The sequence below is a fragment of the Columba livia genome, chromosome 2, assembly GCF_036013475.1.
Source record: "Columba livia isolate bColLiv1 breed racing homer chromosome 2, bColLiv1.pat.W.v2, whole genome shotgun sequence".
Classification (NCBI taxonomy): domain Eukaryota; kingdom Metazoa; phylum Chordata; class Aves; order Columbiformes; family Columbidae; genus Columba; species Columba livia.
Window position 1 is genome coordinate 66,875,461 of NC_088603.1, and position 22,824 is coordinate 66,898,284.

The 22,824-nt window shown below is 41.3% G+C and overlaps 1 protein-coding gene across 3 annotated transcripts in view; it reads right to left on the reverse strand.

The window, feature by feature from the left end:
- Window positions 1–448: 448 nt before the first annotated feature.
- Window positions 449–22,824, reverse strand: part of RNF144B (ring finger protein 144B) — a 98,942-nt gene continuing 76,566 nt past the window's right edge. For all 3 annotated transcript variants that reach the window (XM_065055211.1, XM_005506020.3, XM_021292307.2), the window contains 5 exons: window positions 17,665–17,725; window positions 11,411–11,615; window positions 9,885–10,029; window positions 8,078–8,167; window positions 449–7,886 (listed from right to left, as the gene is read on the reverse strand). In XM_065055211.1, coding sequence (XP_064911283.1) covers window positions 7,746–7,886; window positions 8,078–8,167; window positions 9,885–10,029; window positions 11,411–11,615; window positions 17,665–17,725 — 642 coding nt within the window. In that variant the 3' untranslated portion in view covers window positions 449–7,745. The remainder of the gene's footprint in view (window positions 7,887–8,077; window positions 8,168–9,884; window positions 10,030–11,410; window positions 11,616–17,664; window positions 17,726–22,824) is intronic.

Genomic DNA, 22,824 nt, shown 5'->3' on the forward strand with positions numbered 1-22,824 from the left:
GGGAGCAAAGGAAGAGAAAGAGGTCTCTGAAGCAGTAGGTGTCTTTTTGCAGCCTCCTGTGCACTCCCACCTACAGCCTGGGGTAGCTGCAGCTCCTCTGGGTTGCTACAACCCAGGTCGTATTCTCTACCAGATGTTGCAAGGGAGAGTTATAGTTTTATAGATTTATAGATTCACATACTCCAGCTGCAGACAGCAAACACCACGGCTGTGGTGTCTGCATTCCCTGCAGCAGCACGCAGGAGCTAACCCAGAGCCTGCCCCACTCTCTTTAAAAGGATTTTAATGTCATTTACTTTTGAGAAAGTAATTAAGAGTCAAGATTCCATCTCCTCTATGCTCTTTTACCCTCAAGTTTCCCATTAAACACCCCAGATGTGTTTGAATTCTTCCCATAAGTTTTTATGTTAATCTTTTTAAAGGCAGTTAAGAACAACAACAAAATAAGACGTCTTTACACTATTTTTTTAATGTTGCACATACTGCATTTTACATTAGAAGAAAAAAAAACCCCAAAGTAAACCTTGAAGACGGAAAATAAATATATTTTATGCATATATGCAGAGAGAGTGCAAAAATTGCATCTGTAAAACGTTTAAATGCTGAATCATACAACAAAAAATTTACAAAAGCATTTATTTCTTTATATGTGTCAGCTTTCCTCTTATAAACACAAAAATATTTTAACAAATCTTACAAAGATCAAACCCTTTTGCCCTTCACCAGGAGAAAAATGGTGAAGAAAATGTTATTACCTGGAGGAAAATAAAAACAAAACCCAGATAAACAAACTGTAAGCCTAAACAGGTACCAGGGAAACAACACCTAGATGCTGGGGCAGAATTTACCCATGTGCCACAGTGCAAGAGGCAAACTGCCCCGAAGAAGAGCTGACCCTGTGGAGAGGAATGTGATTCTTCTGTCCGAGACAAAGCAACCCCTTGCTATATCATTTACCCTGCACAGCAAGGCGGTGCCCCCTCTCCTACTCCCCTCAAGCCAAGGCTTTATTTCAAACAAATGCATTCGACAGTAGCATTGGTCTAGCCAGGAGACCTTACATTGAGAAGAGGTGAGAATGCTGCCAATCAGAGAATCATAGCATAGTTTGGGTAGGAAGGGAACTTCGAAGGTCATCTAGTCCAACCCCCTGCCATGAGCAGGGACATCTTCAGCTAGATCAGGTTGCTCAGAGCCCCATCCAGCCTGGCCGTGAATGTTTCCAGGGATGGGGCATCTACCACCTCTCTGGGCAACCTGGGCTAGTGTTCTACCACCCTCATTGTAAAACATTTCTTCCTCATGTCTAGCCTGAATCTCCTCTCCTTTAGTTTAAAACCATTACCCCTTGCCATATCACAACCAGACCTGCTAAAAAGTCTGTCCCCATCTTTCTTATAGGTCCATTCTAAGTACTGAAAGGCTGCAATAAGGTCTCCCCGGGCTAAACCCAGTGCCTCTGTCTGCAAGGGGCAGAGGCGAGAACCCAACTCAGGGAGGGCAGGACAAGAGTTCCCAACTGCTGTTCAGAAATGCAACCCGCTGTCAGACTCAGACTCTTCCAATCAGACTGGTATTTAAAACATACACTAGTTTTTTTAAAAAATATGCAGTTCTGGGGCAGTTAGAGAGTTCTCAGAAGGTGACCCTCGGTGCCCCTTGACACCACCGTCAGCGTGGTAGCTAGCAGTTCTCCTTTTCTTCATTCACAAGACTTGTTCATTAGGCAAAGTGAATGCCTAGACACACCAAGTTCCAAGTAACCGATCTGAACTGAGGTTTCTTTGAAACTGAAACAGTCCAGCAGCAGAGACTGGAAAAGTAAAGGAACAGAGATTCACTGTGGAATTTGGGGACTCTTGGAGGGTGCGGGTAGCTGGAGAGAGGGCCAGCTTGAGATAGGGCCCTTGACAGAACTCTGGCTGGTGCACGGTGAGATGGCCTGGGGGCATCATGGCTGCAGTACAGCACCAGCTCCACGCTACACATGTAGTGTAAGAAGCTGCTGCTTCTGTTTGGACATCCAGAAGGCACAAACAAATGACTGAAGTCCCCCATTTTCAGCCAAGAAAAGAGAAAGCCTCTTGGGCAGAAGGGGAAAGAATGAGGTCGTGTCCTCTAAAAATCTTGTCAACTAGTATCATCTTGTATAGCCCAAATTTGTGACGGTCAATAAAATTCATTGCTAGAAAATTTGCTTGATTCAAGGAACTAACTTGAGGGATCATAACAAAACCTTTGATGTAACTAAAAAGTGCAGTAAACATTTATTGTGGACTACACCAAATAATAGGAATTTACCTTGCCAGGAACACCACGACCTGTTCCACAGGAAGCAGAAGGGAAAAGGTTTCCAGTATGAATGGAACTGAAATCTATCACATTATAAAATGCAATGATTCTTCAAAATTAATATTTTATAATTAATCATTATAAATTATAGATGAATTGTAAAAATTATAAAAACACATTGGTTCTGAGTAACTTAACTGTAGTGACACAAAACTGACCTCTGGGTTTCCTGGTCAGCAAAACCATTCAGCTCTCACTTCATTACTTTACTAACTAGAGGACAAATAAAAATTAGATTGCAGTTTTCCAGAACCTTAGCAGTAAGTTCACCTTCCAGCACATTGCAGAGGAATCAACTCTTGCTATTCCAGGAGAGGTAAATTTTCATATCTTTATTGCCAGCCACATAAATTAGGGTCTGATCCTATGCTCTCATGTGTGAGAGAAGTCTTACAACTGTTTTAAAACTAGCACACTCTGTTCAACTATTTTAATGTATTTTTAAAATTATCTTACTGTATAAGTATACCCTAGAAAGCCTCCAGGAGGTAGGAATCCGTAAAATATGAAGCCATACAAGAGAAGCTTTTTTGATTTATATAATTAAAAAAAATGTATATAGAATGTAGATTTTTTTTTCCCAAGCACATTTCCAGCTCCTGTGAAGCTCAAAAAGCTGTAGGGCTCCTTTATTTAAGAGCTCTAATGAAGCAGTCTTCATTTAGGTCTTTCATGGCAACTTCTTAGGTCCGAACAAGTTTTTCTAAACAAGCCAAGTCTGGAATCTCTATCTTCAGTCATTTATCTCAGCATCAAATTTCTTATTAAAACTTGGGAGAAAACCGTTGGTAGATTTTTATCCTCATACAAAGAAATTCACTAATTTTTCTCTAAGAATCTTTGACCTGAGATAGAGGATGAAAAATACAATCATAAAAGGAAGGAGTTTGAGAAAGATGAGAGTGACCGGGGGAAGGAGATCACAGTGCAAAACAGATTTCAAATTTTTAAAGTGACAGGCATGACAGCACAACCACCCTCTGTGCTGCCAGAGAACAGAGCAGCCAAAACTTGATTTCATTGTCCCATTGTGGAAATGCAGTTGATTTCTGTCTACTTGTATATCTTCAAGTGAATATGAAGGTTATATCCAGTTTCTCTTGATTCAAGTAAAAATTATGCACATTTTAAACTTATCCTTGGACTTCATGCTATGTTACTGGACAGACAACAGTACATAGCATTTAGCATAATTAAAGCACTGTAGAAACAAAAATTACTGCTACTCCTCATGCCATTCTTTGGGGTAAGTAACCTCATGCACAATTAATAAATCATCAATTACTAAATGGCAGCATTGATCATCTCATATAGTTCTAGAATAAATACTGCAGAGAAGTAATTTTCTTTTTATTAACAGGCAGTTTTGGGAGCAGGTATCACCATCCTCATTTTAACACAAGGACATGAATGAGATGCTCATGGGATCCTCAGCTGTGTTTGACACAGCTCTGGTGACTGCCATGAACTTACAGTGAGATATGTGGCCGCAGAGATATGTGGTCAGTTGCAGTAGAAATCCCAGTTTCTAGCATGGGTCTCTCATTTTAGGATCTAATCTTTAAATATCTAGAGTCTACTCTTCAGAAGGGCTGAATGCCCCTGGTTCAGAGGGAATAGAGTAGTAACAACTTTCATTCTCCAACTGGGGAGCCTGTGGACACTATCAGTGTAACATAACCAGCCTAAAAACCCCAAGGTATCTCTCAGTGGCTAAGGACCCCAGGGTAAATTGGTGATGGAGCCAGGATAGACCCCAGCTCTGGCGCAGTACCCTGCCCTGAGCTCTCTCCTGGGTGGCATCCACACAGCAGCCATCTGCCACGGGGAAAGGAGAGGGATGGCAAGAGCAGAGAAGCCCGGTACTAACATGCACCACACCACACAGATGGAATCCAAGAGCGTGGATTTACAGCTACAGTGACTTAGAAGAGTCACAAGTAGTTGGAGCCCTGTTTTTATTTCTTTCTCCCTGATTTCTGTCAGTAATATTTGTCATTCTTGCAATAAATCCCTTATAAAGTGACTTTAATTTATCTATTTCTATTTCTTTCTATCAAGTAAAAAACATAACAAAACGAGCATCCCAAACAACACCAAAACCCATTACTCTAAAAAGGTTCCCGCTCAAACAGAAACTCTGTGAGCATGACCTGTTGGTGCAAAATAGATGCCTTCTGAAGAACAAGGCAACAGGGCCCTGCCACTCCCAGCACTTCAGCACAGGTACAGCTCTACTCGGCAGAATTAGCATGTCCTCAACTGCTGGCCATGGCAGGGTCTGCTTAATGCACATGCTCAAGTATCCTCAAGCAATGAAAAGCCAGGATACAGGGTGTACTGGCCACAGCCTTTTAAAGAAAATAATCTTCGTAAGACTTCTACTTTAAGTGCTAACATATTTCCAGAACTCCTTTCTTGGTCAATTTGTTGCATTTACAGGGCCAAAGGAAGGTGTGCCTGTAGCTCATCCTCTCCTTACTGTGATTTTGTGTAAAGATCCCCAGCTAAAGCCTGGGCCACTGCTACCAACCTGCAAGCAGGCTCCTTAGATGCCTGGACTGGCATTCTGCCTGTTGAGTTGTGCTAACACATGCATACTGTATTTCTACCACTTTTGTTAGCCCCACACCAGGGACCTAAACTGGCACCTGCAATAAGAGGTGCACATGGGAAGTGTCACCTATCTTCCTCCTGTGCTGTAGGAAGAAGCCTCTGAAAGGAGTTACCTTGCACTCAAACTGAGTAGTCAAGAATAAACTGACTACGGTGGTTTTCACGGACTTTACAGCTATGCACGTGTGCAATGCTTTTATAAAACACTATCCTTCAAATAATTTAAACAAATTCCTGCTCTATGGAGATATCTGCATTAACTTTAGACAACATTTAAAGAACCAAAAAAGCACAAATTTGTACTACAATACAAATGGTGACCGTGTGTCCATTAGTGTATTCTGGGCAAGACAACTGCAATCAGCTGCATTTCTTTAACAGAGGGAAGGACTTGGCAGTTTCATTAACACAGCAGTATTAATGAAAAAAAAACATGAGACACTTCCATTCCATTAGGCATTTTAGCAAAAACAAGATGAGATAAAGGAAGAGGAAAGGAAATAAACTGGGCTACCAGAAGGTGCATTGGATGTAGGTAAGACCATAAAACACGAAAAGCCCACAAACTTCAACATACAGAGGACATTGGTACATTGCTATGCTGGTTATGGTTAAAGAGACTATACAGCTTCTATATCTTTGTCCTTGAGGCTTTGTTAAATAAGACTTTCAACTGCAAGTTCATAAATAAAGTGGAAATGACAGTAGTGCCATAAAGACGTAGGTAGAAAAATAGTGCAAAGCCAAGGGCTGGACACTTTAATCTGTCACGAGTACCCCCCCCCAAGCATTACCATTACTGCTCTTAAAGAAAACACATACGGAAAACATTCTCTATTTATTATAAAGGCAGTTGCCTGCATTGTACTCTCTATTTAGAATGTACTGACTACCCTTCTGCTTCCCTTCAAAGCTGTGGATGGAGAATAAATATAGCTTTTCACATTGGCAAGCACTGCCTGCCCTCCAGTCACAACTGGTAGCAAAGTCAGACAGTTTTTATAAAAGCAATCGATTAAAAAGTAATCCAGACAATATAATTTAAGGCCTTTGTCCCTGCTAGTCTGCTCAACAGACTACACTTTCTTAAAATAAGAACATTTACCACTTCTGTTACAGTAACCAGAGTGAAGTTAAACAAAAAAAAAAAAGGTCACATTTGCAGCTGCCAATAAGGCAAAGTTCCTGAGGCTCGACCAAACACAAAGATGCTTCTTGAAGCTCTTTTCAGGTGCTTCATGCTGTGTGCAGGGAGGAGGGTGAGCCCGACACAAGGCTCAGGCTGAGCATCTCATTTAAACCCTGCAACCCTTACCAAGAGGGGTTGGCATTACAAGGAATTACATAGTGCAAACTCGTATCAATTCCCACAGATATAAAATGCACAAACGGGAGTCCAGAACAAAAGCCGCATCCAGGCAGGGTTGTGAGGAGCACCAGCCATTAAGGAATTAATGAAATAAACTCTGGGGAGCAGAGTCTGATCTCAGCTACTCCTCAGTCAGCCTGGAATAACTCCAGCTCTTCAGTGAGGTTGCAGTGAACGTCTACAGGTGTAACTGGTACCAGGGTCTGAAACAGTTTGGTGGTGAGGCATCAAATTAAAATGAAGGTTCGTTAAATGACAGCCTTTCAGATTTAGAGTAACTAAAAATTACCGGTAACTGAGTTTAACCTTGAGCAGGACAGAAGAAATACCCACCAATGGATGTAGCTTACATTTGCACAGCATTTCTCAGGTATTCACTTCAGCGGGTCCACAAGGTTTTAAAGGAGGGTTTGGCTTAGCCTGGTCTGAGTAACCTCGTAACAGCGTTTTTGCTCCTACTTCATGTAAACTGCTAAAAAAAAATATACTGATTGCCTAGAAGATAAATTATGCAAAGGTACTCGGTATATCCACACCAATATGGCCACTATATAAACACACAACCAAGATCCCAATGCTGTGCACAGAATAGGAACCGTATCATGGCCTTTCTTAAAATATTAGCTTCAGAATGAGTTTGCTACACCCATGTTACTGAGAAAAGGCATGCCCAGTGGGAAGGAAAAATGCATACTCCTAACAGTTCAAGGTAGATATGTCACATTTGATCTGAAATAATACCAGCTTTCTCAAAGTAGTCCAGCCTCTCAAAAAAGAGTCCTGTTTTAGTTAGAAATAGTTTTGGTTTTTTACTTCTGTAATTGAGATCAACAGTATAAATAAAATTGATTTCAACAGTGAAAGAAACCCCATGGCAGCCAATTGGCAGGAAACTGTCAAACGTATTTTCTTAACAGTTTGTTACCTTGAGCGGGACACAAGCTAGCAGGCCAAGAACTTAATCAAACTTTTTCTTCTCCCTCTTTTACAAAATATCAAAAACTTTCTGAGAAATCTGAATGTTACTAGGAACCAACAAGAAAGCATGACGGTAATGACTTGGTCTGCAAAGGCAAAGTAATACTGCAGGATCAAGTCACATGAAGCTGATGGAAGATGGTAAAGTTCTACCAGTCTCAAAATGTGGCTCATATGTAGGGGTAAGAACTACTGAATGGTGTCCTGTTTTCCTTTTAGAAAGCAAAAAACCTATGCCATATGTACTGCACAAGTATCTAGGTTTTTTTCACACTGGGATTTGATAGAGTAGCCTGTAAAGAATAGGCACTTATCCCAAGAATTGGCAAAAAAGAGAGTATTGTTTAGTAGATACGGCACCAAAATACAACCATTGTGCTTTCTCACACACGTATGCTGTGTAGGCAGAGGCTCAAACAGACATAGAGTTTTAGGTCGTTGGTGGGCTGTGTTTCTTCTTTTTGCTTCGGCAAGATTTGCAAACGCAGCAGATGATACATGGAGATGCCACGAGCAGCAAGGGAGAGGTCACCAATGCTATGATACCTAGTCCAACGAGGATCCCCACAACCTGAAAGACATGGTGGTGAAAAATACGTATTTAGCTCATGTGGAAAATAAAATGTGTGCATGCATAAGCACAGCATAGGTCAAAAAAACAGATGAAAACATGAAAATAATTATCTTAGTCCTCCACTGAAGGGTAAAATCTCTTTGCTTCATGCATGCATGAGAGCTCTGTTCAGCTGATTAGGAACACACCTGCGTTCTGTTCCACATCACCGAAGCCCGCGAGTGGCCCAGCTTGTTTCTGCAAGGGCCTCTGTCGTAATGTCTTAAGAAGATATCTTTCTGAAAAACAAAAGAAGCTGTAAGGGCAGGTTCCAGTACTGTGGGGAGAGGTTCAAGACTTGACTGGAAATAAAACTTTCTTGATACTGCTTTAGATCTACCAGCTGCTGGAAGACAAGTTCACTCGTCTTCCAAATAATTATCTAGATAAATTTCTTGCAGTTTCAAAAAGTGTGATGTGTTTGGGACCTGCGCTATTGTTTAGCTTCTTTCCTCCCTCACTTTTAATAAGCATAAGCATATGCATTACAGCTATTGCACAAATACCTAATCTGTAATTTGGTGATGATAAAGGGGCCTGTAAACACAGATATTTCTGAGAGCTAGCAATCTGAGGGATCATCTTTCTGAAGTACTTTCAGCTTCTGTTCTGCTGTCCCTACAGTTTATATTACAGTATTTTGCTTCCTAGGCTAAACATAAAAATTTTAAAATTGGGAAACCCCTGTTTCCTTTCTATTTTCCCAGCAATACTTGTTAAATTATCCGTTTTATCTTCAGAAGGTGGCTAATGCCCTGCATTACTCTCCCATAGCCAGCTGCACTGTAGTTTGACTCTGCCTCCTGTTTCATGTTTCAGCCCTGCTCTTTGGCTCTGCAGGTATTACCTTCATCTACATCCAGAGCTCCTGTAACCCTGCACATTTAGAAAAGTTAGATTTGAATCACACAACTACAGTTCCTTTTTTATTTTCTCCTTTGAGCTGACAAAAACTTGGAAAGGGCATGTGTGCAGAGCCTGTGAGAATCTGACAGCCTTCCAGCTCAGCATAGCCATAAGCAATCATTGTGTACTGTACATACTCTGAGGCAAGCCCTAAGACTCATGTTGAAAAGCCACGCTCATACACACAGAGAAATGGGACATAACACTAAGCAAAACCTGTTTAGCATGCTGAGAAAAGGAAGGACGAAGAACAAAGAAATCTCAGTGTTTGCTGGCTGGGGAGTACAAAAGAGAGGAAAAGCCATGCAGCATACAAACATTTATTTTCAGGGCTGGTAAAGTCTTTTTCACACTTCCACAGTTGGTACTGATGACTGTGCCCAAAAGAGAAGCTGTCAAATACATGAGCACATTACCTTCGATACTCTTAATCCTGCTAGAAAGCTTTAAATCCATACAAGTTGAGACTAGCTGGTATCACTTGAGAAATAACCAGCAACCTGCACTTCATAATCTATGTTCATAATCCAACATTTTTACCTTTGAGCCTATAAACCAGTCTTCAGCAAACACGGCACTAGAGATGGATTAGTAAAGGAGACCTAGTCCATACGCGCTCTTAACGCATCCATCCTTGAAACAGCCCCTCTCATCCTGTACCAGACCATTCTTTGAACGGGCGGCAACCCTTGCAGCTGGAGCAGGTGGAAAACACTTCCTGTCTCTCAACCAAACTATTTTTACTGAACTAGAAGAGGGAATCAGAGAAAGGTAGTGCTGGAATGATCCTCCAGAAAGTAACCAGTCTGTCCCATTTCCCTCAAAGAACTAGCATGGGATGCACAGAAGTGGCTATAACCCTGTATAGAAAAATAGTGTTGATATAAATAAAAGCAGTGGATGAATGAGAAGAAAGAATGAGGTTAGACGCTGAGCTGAGCCAATACATATATTAGGTTATCAATGAGTTGGTGGAGAGCTTGTACAGGGCCTCAGACTAACCCCAACCTCATTACCCTTTTTCTAGCTGTTTTTTCCTGAAGCACTTACATCCAAGTTCTGTAGACAGTACCAGCAAAATGTGTGCTTGCAGTTCTTGCACATCATCTGAGCACAGCCCTCATTTCGCTCAATATAAATCCGGCAAACTGGACATTGCTTAACTGGCGCCTCTGTCTCCCTTCCAATAAGTGATCTAGAAAAGAAGGGAAATATTAAAATGAAATGTGAATGTAATTACTGTTGATATTCAGCTCCACTACCTAATGTGTACTGTGCTTATTTTCCAGAGCATCTGATGTTGTTGTCTTAATGCACTCAATGTGTGAAGCTTATATTCAGTACAATACACTGAAGTATAGTCACTACTAAGTGTAAGATTATTTATATTACATGAAAGTGAAACTCCAACCCCATGGTCTTTTATGTTCCATAAAACCAACACTCACTACATCCACAAATGCATCACCTATAGCATTAAAATTTGGCACTTTGTAAGACAGTTTGCACAACTCATTTAACATGGCTGGATTATGCAATTTACAGCACTGTTTCCTGCCTGAGCAAAATAGCCTTAAATGCCACTAAAGCCAAAGATCAAACCTGGAGAAGAAAAATTGCAATGAGATCTCTTTGGCAACTCCTATCGATGCAGTGTCTAGCAAGCAGAATGCTTAAATTTTAAGTAAGTCTTTCATTTCTTGCAAAAAGTGACAGCAAACTTTGAACGCACATGACTGAACATAATCTGATTCTGAAAACAAAGATGGATGGCCACAGACATATAATTTAAACACAAAAGTGTTTTCTTTTTGAAGATTAATGACTTACATAAGCTTATCTGTAGGTTGTTTACACCTATGTAAAATAAGCCTAAGTCAGATTTCTCACACCAAATGGGACATTTTACACCCACTCTGTGTAAGAGTTAAGATTCAGGCAGGGAGAGATTCTGTAAACATTAAGCAAGGCTGATTTCTTAATCACAGTACAAGCCAAGTTCTGACACTGGAATACTAGTGTGGTGGATTTTTTTATCTGGACACGAGTCATCGTTTTAGCATGCAAACAGAACCTTCCGGCAGATTCAAAGCCCTGGAGGGGCAACGCACACTTCATAAGTATAGAATCATAGAATCATAGAATATCTCAAGCTGGAAGGGACCCATAAGGTTCATCTAGTCAAACTCCCTGCAGGACTATCTGAAACCAAACTGCATGACTAAGAGCATTGTCCAGACAGTCCTTGAACTCTGAACAGGTTTGGTGCTGTGACCATTTTGCTGGGGAGCTTGTTCCAGTGACCAACTGCCCTCTCAGTGAATAACCTTTTCCTCGTGTCCAAACCTACCACCTTACACAAATCATATAAAGCGTTAAAAAATAAAACGTATCATTTAAAATAATAATTAGACTGGAATTATAGTTAGGAAACACCAAGGGAAAGGAACAGTCTGAGAGATGCACCTAAGGACCTAGAAGGAAGTCATTCCATGGAACTGATGTGAAGCACACAGCTAGCACCCATGATCAAAAGAAACAAAAGGCTGCGTGGCCTCCGTGGCTTCCCCTCTTACCCCTGCTCAGTTGGTACAGGAGAAGTCAGGATGTCCTGGCATGGGCGCTGGGGGTGCCAGGCCTCCTTGCAAGAGGAGCAGAACGTCACATGGCAAACTGGGCACTCCACCGGCACTGGTGCTCCCGACTTGCTGGGTGGAACATGGCACACCGTTTGGCAGTCGGCTGCAGGGCACCACGTCCTCCGGGGGTCCAAGTGGACTTCTGAAATGTGACAGAGAGAGAAACAAAACCATTTATGCAACCTCCTTTTCATTCCATCTGCACATGTCGAGATAAACAAGACCCAGTTCTGCGTGTGGGTGGGGAAGCTGAAGCCCTCTGCACCCACACCCATGGGCATTCAAGCCTCCTCCTCTTCCTCAGGCAGGTCTGCAGTTGGGCTCTGCTTGGGCATATGCAACAGCAGCATCGCAAGACTGGCAATACATGACATGACATGCATTCTTTGCCTTTCTAGGGAGGTACAAAAGACTAATGTAACTGCTGCTTGCTGAGAAGCACATGTATTTTGTGACACGAGACCGTTCCACGTCTTTCACGTGTCCAGGCCATGCAGTATCTTTACTGTGAACAGCAGAAGGACCCTCATTAAATTAACATCAAGTCACTTTCTGTGACCTACTTTCTCCCCTCTATCTACAAACTCCAATTAATACTCACTTTATTATATGATCACTTGTTAGGGAATAGACTACCTTAGCTTACTGGCATGCTGCTTCATATAGAAGTTGTTTAGAAGCTTCTATAGAATTCACTTAGAAAAAGAAAGTTTACTCAGCGTAACTTCTGAAAGCTGTGAACCTTTGAACTTTCTGCTTCATTAAGTAAAAAAGGCCTCAGAGTCTTCAAGCCAGAAGATAAGGGAAACTGCATCCCTGGAGATAAGCAAAGGAACAGAACAACGTGTAATAGAAGATGAGAAACAGAAGAATATTTTGGATATTGCTGAAAACTTATTTTTCTCCACCTGCAGGTGCAAAATAGCAACTGGAGGTCAGGACTTTGACTGACAGACTGCTTGATTAAAATGAAGAGATCCAGTGAAGAACAGGGAGACACCAGACTCTAATTTTGCAATTGGCCCAGAGTGACATGTAGGGGGTGGGGGCTTGGACTGTGGGGGTATAATTGTGCAAGTTTTTTTTCCACTGAGGGTCCATCTTCAGAAGGCACCCAGCTCAAGCTGCTCTATGCTGTACTTTGCAAATACATTATTTATTTAAGAATAATTTCTGTAATCCATGCTTGAGTCTCTGCTACAGGAAATCTAGGGAAGAGGAACTTCTGTAACATCAATATTTGTAAGGAATCGGATTACAACAATAGTCAAGGCAAGGTTCAGGGTGGGGATATTGAGTTACAGACATCACCACGTGGCAGTGAATGACAAATGTTGATTCTTCCTCTCACTCCCCAATCTTTATTCGAGGACTTTGGGCTTGCAACAGAAACCCAGCTGAAACATGTTCGCTGTTCGGGGTGCCCCATTGCATGTGCACTTTCCACTGCTGAAGTCCATGAGGTGCAACCAAACACCCCTCCCTGGAAAAGGGCTGTTGTGCCTGCAGGACCTACCTGCATCTCCTCCTTCCCCAGGAGCTCTCTGGTACCACCACTGAAAATAAATAAATGGAGGGGATGTCTCTGAAACAGGTGCAAATCCCTGACTGTGAGGTTTCAAAAGCCAGTTCTTCTGTACCTCCAGTAGATAAAATATTGTCCCACTCAAAACAAAAGGCTGCACAAGGGCTCCAGACATAAGTTCTCTGACAAATTTTGCTGAAACAGTTCAAGGTACTTCTTCCTATTCACACCCTGCACGGCTCCTCTGCAGGAGGTTCCTGGTAGCCCACAGTGAAGGGGGCTGGTGGAGGGAAATCTAGCAGATGCTCCAGTCAGCAGGAAAAACAGTGATATCAGTTCAGTGTCCAGATATCCAGAAACTAAAAACTGTGCAACTAGAAACCTGTTCAAAGAAGTAAAACTTTGCCCCAAGCTCTCAGGCATTTAGATACATGTGCACAAAACATCTGGGGAGGACACCCCACAAACTTCATAACCTAATGTGCACTAGAAGTTCAGTTCTTTTCCGGTATACCAAACCTCCCTGTTGACTCTGAAAACTTCCAGTTTCTTTAAAGCCATCTCTCCCACCCATTTCTCCAGGACACTTACAGTGAGGAACCACATAAGGATGTCCATCCTCTCTGCTGGCTGCAGGACACACACGTTCACAATGCTCTGACTACAGGTAATTTTTAAGTCTGTGTCAGGGTGCTCTGAGAGATTTGGACAATTTCTAAATCCATGGCAAAGACTGTCATCTCTAGTTTAGATGGCCCCACTTGTACCATGTGCTTACTTTGCCCTCCCAAACAAAAAAACAACATTTAGCTTTCTACTGAAAGAAAGCCAAAACAAAATAGCTTGCAGCTTCATTTGTAGGTAGAAGAGAGCAACATGGATGGGCAGTACAAGCCATTTCACATTTTCATGTACTTTTAAAAAGCAGTGTCCTGCTTGAGAAATTTTTATTTCTGTAACTTCCCTCAGTGTCTCTTAAAAGAAACTTGGAAAGACCATGGCCTGGTACTGGCTACTACATTTAAGTCTTCACACAGTAGATTCTGTATGATTTCTGTTGATAAACAGTAGTTGAAATGATATAAAGTGCAATTCCTGCAGGTAGCTGCTTAACATGCTCAGCTTTGGAAACCTAAATTCTCCTGTCCTGTTTTTGGATAAAAGACAAAATGTCTGGGTTTGACATCATTGAGAGGATGGGAGTTGGGCTGTAGATCTTACCAATTTTTACAAATTTGTTGCAGCAAGATGTAATGCATGACATTAAACTCCCTCCTCTTCCACTTCCTTCATTTTACAAAGAACCTACAGGTGGTGTTTTGCAATCCATGCTGTCTCATACTGTTTGGTTTACCATGGAGTACAAGCAAAACCAAAAAATAACTAAAAAGGAGCAGCCAAAAAAAGGAAAGAGGCTACCATATTGCTCTGACAAGCTTCTCCACCTTTTGGTGAGGGCCATTTGTCCCCCAAGCCTCTCCCCTGCTTCCCCAAAGCCCATTCGGCCACATTCACTCCAGTCTCAGGAGAAAAGTCTTCCCCAGCAGTGCTGGTACTGGGCAGGGACCTGGCCAGTTCTCACAAAACACATGAGGAAGGAGGTGAGATGTGCAAGAGAAGTCTGGGGAATGCAGCACCCTGAAGAAAGGAGAATTTCTGGCTCAGGAGAGATGCTCACTGAAAGGATGAGCTTATGCCTTCCACAGAATATTAGGAACACCTCCTTTTAAAATGGACTACTTTTCGGTCAGGCATAAAATTGAGGTTCTCGTCATCTACCACTTGGCCTATTGGGTAATTGTCACAGAAATAGAAATATAATGCATATGTCGTAACCACATCCTATTCCTCTATCTCATTACTTCTGATGACTACATCAACCCCATCCTAAACACACATAGAGCAATTCCTGTTTCTTCTATTAAAATATGCTGCACAGAAGCTCTGTGGTTTGGTCCTGACTGGATGCAGAGAAGTTAGAGATATGTGAGAAAGCTTGGTTTTAATCCTGAAAACATTTGCATTCTAAGAACACAAAAAACACCAGAGAATAGCATATTTTCAGTGCATTCCTTATTAAACTAAGCAAGTTTCAATAGATATACAGTTGTATGCCAACTAGTTCTCACCACATTTTCACCTAATATTATTTGTCCATTTTTTTAAAAAATAAGAAAACGGAGAGTAAATCTATTTTATTAAAATAGCTAGTACAGATGGGGGATGGAGAAAATAGCTTTTAGATGTATAAGTCCTTCTTTAGATCTTCAAAATTTTTCTCAAAATTCATCTCACAATGGAAAACATGTGGAAGTGTGAAAAGCATTGGAATTATCAGTCACTCGAAGGCTGGTAAGCAAAGACTGCAGAACAAGAGCAAGCATTTCAAATTACCCCATAAACTGGTCATTTATTTGTAGCATTTCTAGTAAAGCAAAGTGGGTGCTGAAGCAAAGAGCCCCCGTCTCATCAGAATAAAGTATTTAAAGGGGCTTATAAGAAAGATGGCAACAGACTTTTTAGCAGGGCCTGTTGTAATAGGACAAGGCACAGTTCTTTTAAACAAAAGGAGAAGAGATTCAGGCTAGACATGATGAATAAATTTTTTACAATGAGGGTGTTAAAACACTGGCCCAGGTTGCCCAGAGAGGTGGTAGATGCCCCTTCCCTGGAAACATTCCAGGCCAGGCTGGACGAGGCTCTGAGCAACCTGATCTAGCTGAAGATGTCCCTGCTCATTGCAGGGCGGTTAGACTCGATGGGCTTTGAAGGTCCCACCTTCCACCCCAAACTATTCTATGATTCTACAAAGAGAACTTCAGGCCAGCAGAAGCTAATAAGCCAAGTTGAACTGATGAGTCCAAAAAGGTCAGCCTTGGAAGCAACACTAAATCCAAGATAGGCAAAAGGACTTGGTTGGGGTTGCAGTTAGTGCTGGTGTCCAGGTCAGAGCTTTAATTAGCAGGATTTGTTGTTCCCAGGCATCAGTAAGCTGGATTTACAGCTGGGGACAATAGGGAAGGCAAAAAGGTTACGTTTAAGCCTGTTACTTGGATGTCAGTTTTACTTATCATAAAGGAGAAAGGACAGATCTTAGAAACATGATGAGGAGAGGCAGTGGAGGCGGAGCAGGATTTGTCAGATGTAGGCAAGAAAGAAAAGGGAAGGAGGATTTAAAAATAGACAAGTTTCGGGATTTTGTGTGTTGGAGGCAGTAAAAAAAAAAAAGGTAATGGAGCTGCACAAAAGTTCAAGAGTTCAGCTTTGGCTAGTTATTGAGGAAGAGATACCAGGAAATCATTAGTTTCACAGTCTGCAGTCATAAAAAAAAAAAAAAGGTTTTGCATAATGTATTGCAAGAACACGTCTCTTTCTTAACCCTTCAATATGGTGATTTAACAAGCTCTGATTTTCACTGTTTAGGACTGTAGACAAGCGACTTACAAACTAGAGGGACTTCCTAAGGAAACAAGGGTAAATGAGAAGAAGGTAAAACAGAAGAGAGAAATAAAAAATGAAAGCACAGTTTGGGATTTTCTTTCTTTTTTGGCCTAAGTGCCTGAAAATCTTGGCTACACTCTGCATCTGCCCATGAACTATGAGGCATACTTCGGTATACTCATTCTGCAGATTTTGTACTTCATGGTCATTCATCGTGACTCATGCCAGAGAAAATTCTGTAAAAACACAAATATTCTTCTATCTGACCATCTTTTCAGGTGCATTACTGTGCCTAACTTTTATGAGCCTCTGCATTTTCACACACATTCCCAATCCACCTGCATGTAAGCATGCATGCATAGCAATAACACTAATACAATCTTTCAAGGAAAGTTTGAAAACAGGCAGAGTCAAGGCAAATCAGCCCCAGATACACTACCCTGCGAGCTACCACAGTCAGTTCTTTGAAAAATGCTGCAACTTCCAACTGAGACTTTCAGGTTGGTCTCAGTCTTTAAAACCAGTGTGGGACCTCATCTTTCTGACTAGCAAGTTTCTTCGTCAGGCTTGGCAAGGAACCATCTCCTGAAGCTGAAGGCTGGCCTCTGGCATAGGAAAGATTGGCATCAGCAAGACCTTCAAACTTCTTTACTAATAGGCTTTATCCAGTAAAGAGGGGTCCAGTTATCCCTCAGGGAAAAGATCAGTTGTACTAGATGAGAGCACATGAGGCTTCTACATAAGAAAAGCTCTCTTGCAGGGATGTTTGCAAAAATCCCCATCACATCACAGGGTCTGTCTCCCCCGGAAGTTCTGAAGATGTCTATGGATGTATGAAAGGATAGTGTGGGCCCTGTACCAGCCTCTAGCACCTTGTCTAGTTCTACCAATATGACCGCCACCTCAAGGACACACGATGAGCATGCTGTGGGAAAAACGATGGAGCCTCAAGCACACAATCTGAGAGTGTTGCCTACACGCATGAGTAAAAGCATGGTATTTCAGTAAGATGCCACTCCGTTGACTCTGCTCCACTGAAATGATTTCAAATTTGTCTGTGGAGCACAGTCAGACCTACTGGTTGCTCTTAAACTATTTCAAAACAAAGACATCTTCTCAGTCTCTTCCTTAACTTATCCAACAGGCTTTGTCTTTGTAGTATGTAATACTGCTGCCCCCACTGATGCTTTAAAAAGGAAGGTAATAGAAACCAAAAGGTTTGTACCTCGTTCAAATTTCAGCCTCTTGTATAGCTCAAACTGCTCAATAGGCACCAAACAGGCAATCTGAAATGAGAAACAAACACACAGAAAAAGCATTAGAAACACAGACCTGAAAAAAATTAGTAAGTACCCTGTTCTACATGCCTGCTCTCCTGAGCTGGCTCTCACATGCACCTTTACTTCCTGCTTGCTTTCACCACCATGTTCCTCCGTACTTTGACTTCCTTCTCTAAAACCTAAAGTAGTTCTTGACCTCTCCTATTTCAGCCACACAGCCCAGTAGTTCAGCTCACATCTTTCCTACCATACCTAGGAAAGCCTTCTCTGTGGGTTCTGTATTTACTTCAGGCTTCTCAGTGTTACTTCACATTGGTTTAATGTAATGAAGGGTGACAGCTTGCCAGCCTTGGAGACTGCAGCACTGTGTTCATGCACATTGTGTTCAGAATACAGCTCAAATAAATGGTTTCTGATTCATGTCTCTCAGTCTTAATGGCAGCAGTCAGTTAGCTCTCAGGAACCTAAAAGCTAGTCTGGTTTCCATTTTGTATTCACTTTGTGGATTTTTGGCCAAGACAGTCAGTGCCATTGATGTTGGAATTTGCCTTAGACACACACCAGTCCACTGGGAAATGGACTGAAGCTAATAAATTTAGTTGGCGCAGACAAACAGGCTTTGCTGATAGATTTTACACACTACCATAATTAAACAAGCAGCCTAAAAGGCTAAATGCTCTAATCTCCAATTAACAATCTAGGTAAGAAAAACAAGTACCCTATTTAAAACTGACAAGAAAACCTGCATGTAGGGTAAGGGGCGGGGGGGGGAAGGAGGGCACAAAAGAAACTTCAGACACTTCAGGAGCCACATGTTTGTTGGACTCAGAATCTGAGAGCATTCTTGTTATTTGATCCGTTTGTTATATTGTACCAGCACGGAAAATGTCTTTCTCTTTTACTGAAAATAAACCTAGACTAATAATAATACAAGACTTGGTCATCTGAAGGACTTTGAGACTGTGTAGAACTGACAGCTTCAAAGTGAAGGGCTCTCAACTCTCACATCCAGTATCTCACCACAGTCCTACAGATTACTGTAAAAGACAACATTTTGCCCTCAGTGAAGTGGACACTGGCCCTTGCTGTCCTTCTGGGTTGTGTGACACATAATTGTGAGAGGAAATGCAAAGACAAAAAAAGTCAATATATATTCAATATCATGCTGTGAATACATTTGCTTTTGTAGATGGAAAAAATAATATATCAATTTGTATATTATAAAATATGAAATTATTAATATCTCAAATCAGTTGGAATTGAAATCGCATTTTGAATAAGATGTTTGGATCATTTATTTGACCTAAACTAATGTCACGCAAAAAATAATCCAACTGATGTTGATATTTAAGTGTTCAAAGATGCTTAAAAGACTTACAGTTGGAGAAATCAAAGGATTTAATCTCAAAATGAGAAACACCAACAAACCTTTACAAAGCATATTCTTAATCTAGTAAGTCTGCCCTGCGTCAAAGTACTGTTCTCATTCAGTTTCTGAATCCAGGGTGTAAGCTATTTTTAATATGAAAGTATTTGCATGGCTAAAAAATATTACATTAATATGACTGTAAGACATAGAGAGCTTCCTGGAAAACTTTTCACCTGTTCATCAGAAGTCAGCTGAAAACACTCTTGGAAAACAAAGAATAACTTAAACAGGGTAAAAAAAACAGTGAAGTTCAGCAGCTTCAGCAAAGAATGAAGCCAACCAACAAAGCTATGTAAAACCCACAAGACACATCATTTCAGTACTGTCCACTCCCCTCCAGGGCAGCTCCAAATCTAAACAGAGTTTGGAACACAAAAAGAGTCATCTGCCTTTCTCTAGCTGAGTGAGCATTGGCAACTGCTTTAAATTTTACTTGACTACATCTATATTAAAATAGAGGGTGTCAATGCTGTAAACGCCACTTGAGCGAATTGTTGTCTGGGGTCTTTCTGGCCTTGTTCTTGCTTTTAACAAACAGTTTTCCAAGGGCAGTTCTATTAAGCCCAGAATTCCTCACGTAATAAAAATCAGACTTTTTTATTATGGTGTGAGCAGAGTTAAGAGTTTTATTGCAGATTTCAATAGGAAGCAGAGTCAGTGCTGACAGCTTCCCTTTCTCCTATTGAAAAACCTGATCTTACCACACCAGCCTTCCCCACCGGTTTCACTCAGCCCCACTCTTCTTCCTAAGCAGCCTCTTCTTCAGGCTTTGAAAGACCAGCTCCTCATAGCACCCACGTGGAAGCTGACCTAAGAGGTGCTGAGCCAAAGCCCCTCACAAATTTAAGTGCCTTTAAGCCTGAGGAAGGGAATGTACAATCTGCTGCTGCCTGAATTCCGTGACACATCAGGTTACATATGTGCAAACTCAGCTGAGGAAAATGAAACCTGAGTATCACATCTCCCTCAAAAATCAGAAAATCCTTTCCTCAGTGAACTCCTAACCTCATTTACACTTAATCAAGAAGGACAGCTGTATGCATGGTAAAGGGATTAGACTTTTATCTCCTCCCACTTAGCATCAGAACCTAAATATTAATCTTCAGAAAACTTCTCCAGCCCCACTCAGGAGTCCACCCCAAACACCTTCTCTCCTGTACAACCGCACACATCCCTGGTCTGGATGGAGGATGGAGATCTGGGGTGGAAGCAAAGCAGCAACCTGGCAGATGGCAAAGGGCCAAAAGAGAAAGACCACAAGCACATCAGAAATGAGGTGTTTCCTAGTTTAGGCTACGATATTATTCAATGCAGCGAGAAATGCAACAGGACAAGTTTGTGGGCTTTTTAAAATGAATATTGGGTTAACATTACAATAAAAGTCTTTGAAGAAAATGAGAGGCAAGGACTGCCCTCTCCTGCAAAGATGTTTGTCTGAGACTTATCAAAATATTGGGAGTTGAAATAAGTTTCCTAGTTTTCTATACATGTCTGGAGTCACCGTACTCTTGTCATGGAGCACAAGAACACTTAAGAGCTCTCACTAAGAACAGCAACTTTCACCTGAAGTAAAAATATCCATGGGAAAATAGCAAAATTTTGAAGGCTCACCGCCACAAAAGGCTCCACCTGGACCCTTGCCAAGTGTCCAAAAAGACTGCCCAACATGGTACAATAACTAGGGGTGCTGTTACTACATGAGAACAAAAAGCAAAGGAAGGAAAATGAAAGGGTTTGAAATAATTGGGTTCAGTTTACACAGGGGCGGACTGTTTCTTGTAATCTGGCCAGTGCAGTAACCAGGAACCAAGGAAGAACAACTCCTCTGTTTTTAAACACTGGCTACCACAGTGGAAAGTGAAAATCATGGCTCCACCTATTCTTCGGCTTTCAAGGGAGGTGCAAGGAGGCAATCAAGAAAACTGAATAGATCTTAACTTCCTTTCACACCCATATGAATCAAACCTCAACAATGCCAAGGGAGGGAAGTTCACCAGGACAAGTGCTTCTCCCTTTCTTACTTTCGCAGACATGCAGCAAGGGCAGATCCTGAAGGGGGCTCAGAGCAACCTGGTCTAGTCGAAGATGTCCCTGCTCATTGCAGAGGGGCTGCACTAGATGATCTTTGAAGGTCCGTTCCAACCCAAACTGTTCTATGATTCTATGATCCTGCACTGGCAGCAGCAACTGCCACTTGCGAAGGGCTGCATTGCCCACCTCTGCAAACGTCCCACTCATCAAGGCACTGTCTAGTTTTGCAAGGAGTGCAAAACAGTTTTAACTTGGGCTGTGGTTTGCTTTTGAAAGGGGTATGGGGATTCAGTCTCTTTGTTGTTAGAAATTACACCCACACCTTTCTTCATCAGCTACCATGCTCACTAGAGTCATCATGAAATATTACATTACTCATTTTCTCCATTAAGGAGCTCTTCTCTTATTTAGTGACAAATAAAAACAACATTAAGACTCTCTCATTGGCTCCCCTTTGATTTATTTAAATTGAGTAAATAAGAACAAAAATTTTAATTTTAACCCTGAAAAAGATAGGTTGGCCTGCAACATTCTTTCACCTTCCTCCTCATTTTACCATTTCAATCGCCTCTAGCAAAATGTAAACCAATTTTGAAATTAAAAATAAAACTCTTATTTTAAACTGACTCCCAATGGGATTTTTATTCAGCTATGTATGGAATATAACGCAATTAAGAATTCTAAGATCTGGGTCACTGTCCCATTTCAGCACCACTTTGTAAAGCGCTGACAACCCTCTGTCAGTTTGGCACTGGTGTAGACTGTAGATTTACACAGAGGGACAATGAGAAGAATTTGCACTGCGTGCGAAGGGTTAAATCTCTCTACCAAACTTAGGAGGCAACAGAAAAGCCCAAATCAGTATCTTCTTTACTGCCTGCTGCACAGATTTTGTATAAATAGATCATTGGCATCAACATTATGATCTTCAAACAGTACAGGAATCAGAAATAGCAAAGCACAATCCCCTAGACAGTACCCAAGTGAGTACTGCATTAGAAAACCCTGTATGCAGTTGAGACTTACTCTGATTCACAGCTTACACTGGTGACTGGATTTGCACCAAGTAAAACCATTTCAAACTATAATAAATTTCCCCTTATTTAGATTAGGGATATTAACTAGTCCAATTAAATCAATGGAGCAAATTCCCAAGAGAGACAGGAAAATTCTAGACAGAAGAAGTCTGCATGGTTAAAGAGAACTGCATTAACATATGATGTTCCTTCTACCTTCTCCTTCCAGGAATGAATCTGAATCATCTTTGTTTATTGTACTATTAGAGCTTGAAAGGACAAACATTTTGTTTAACAAGATTGCTTTTAAAATTTCCATTTTTTTGTGCGTGTATTTGAAACAGAGTCTGTAGCCAAAACCATTGCCTTCCCACCACCAACACCCATTTATTTCTAGTTAACACCAGCTATTTTACAAGCAGCTGCTATATTGATGCAACAGGACAAGATATGACCTAGGATTGCACTTGATTTCAAGCACTCCAGTGGAACAAGTTCTGTTTGAATGCACTGTTTGTCAAAACAAAAAAACAACAACAACAAAAAAAAACTGCTGGGGAACGTAGGAGTTTCAACTAGATTTTGTTAATGTAAAAATAAAAAACAACCAAACACACGGGTTTCAGAAA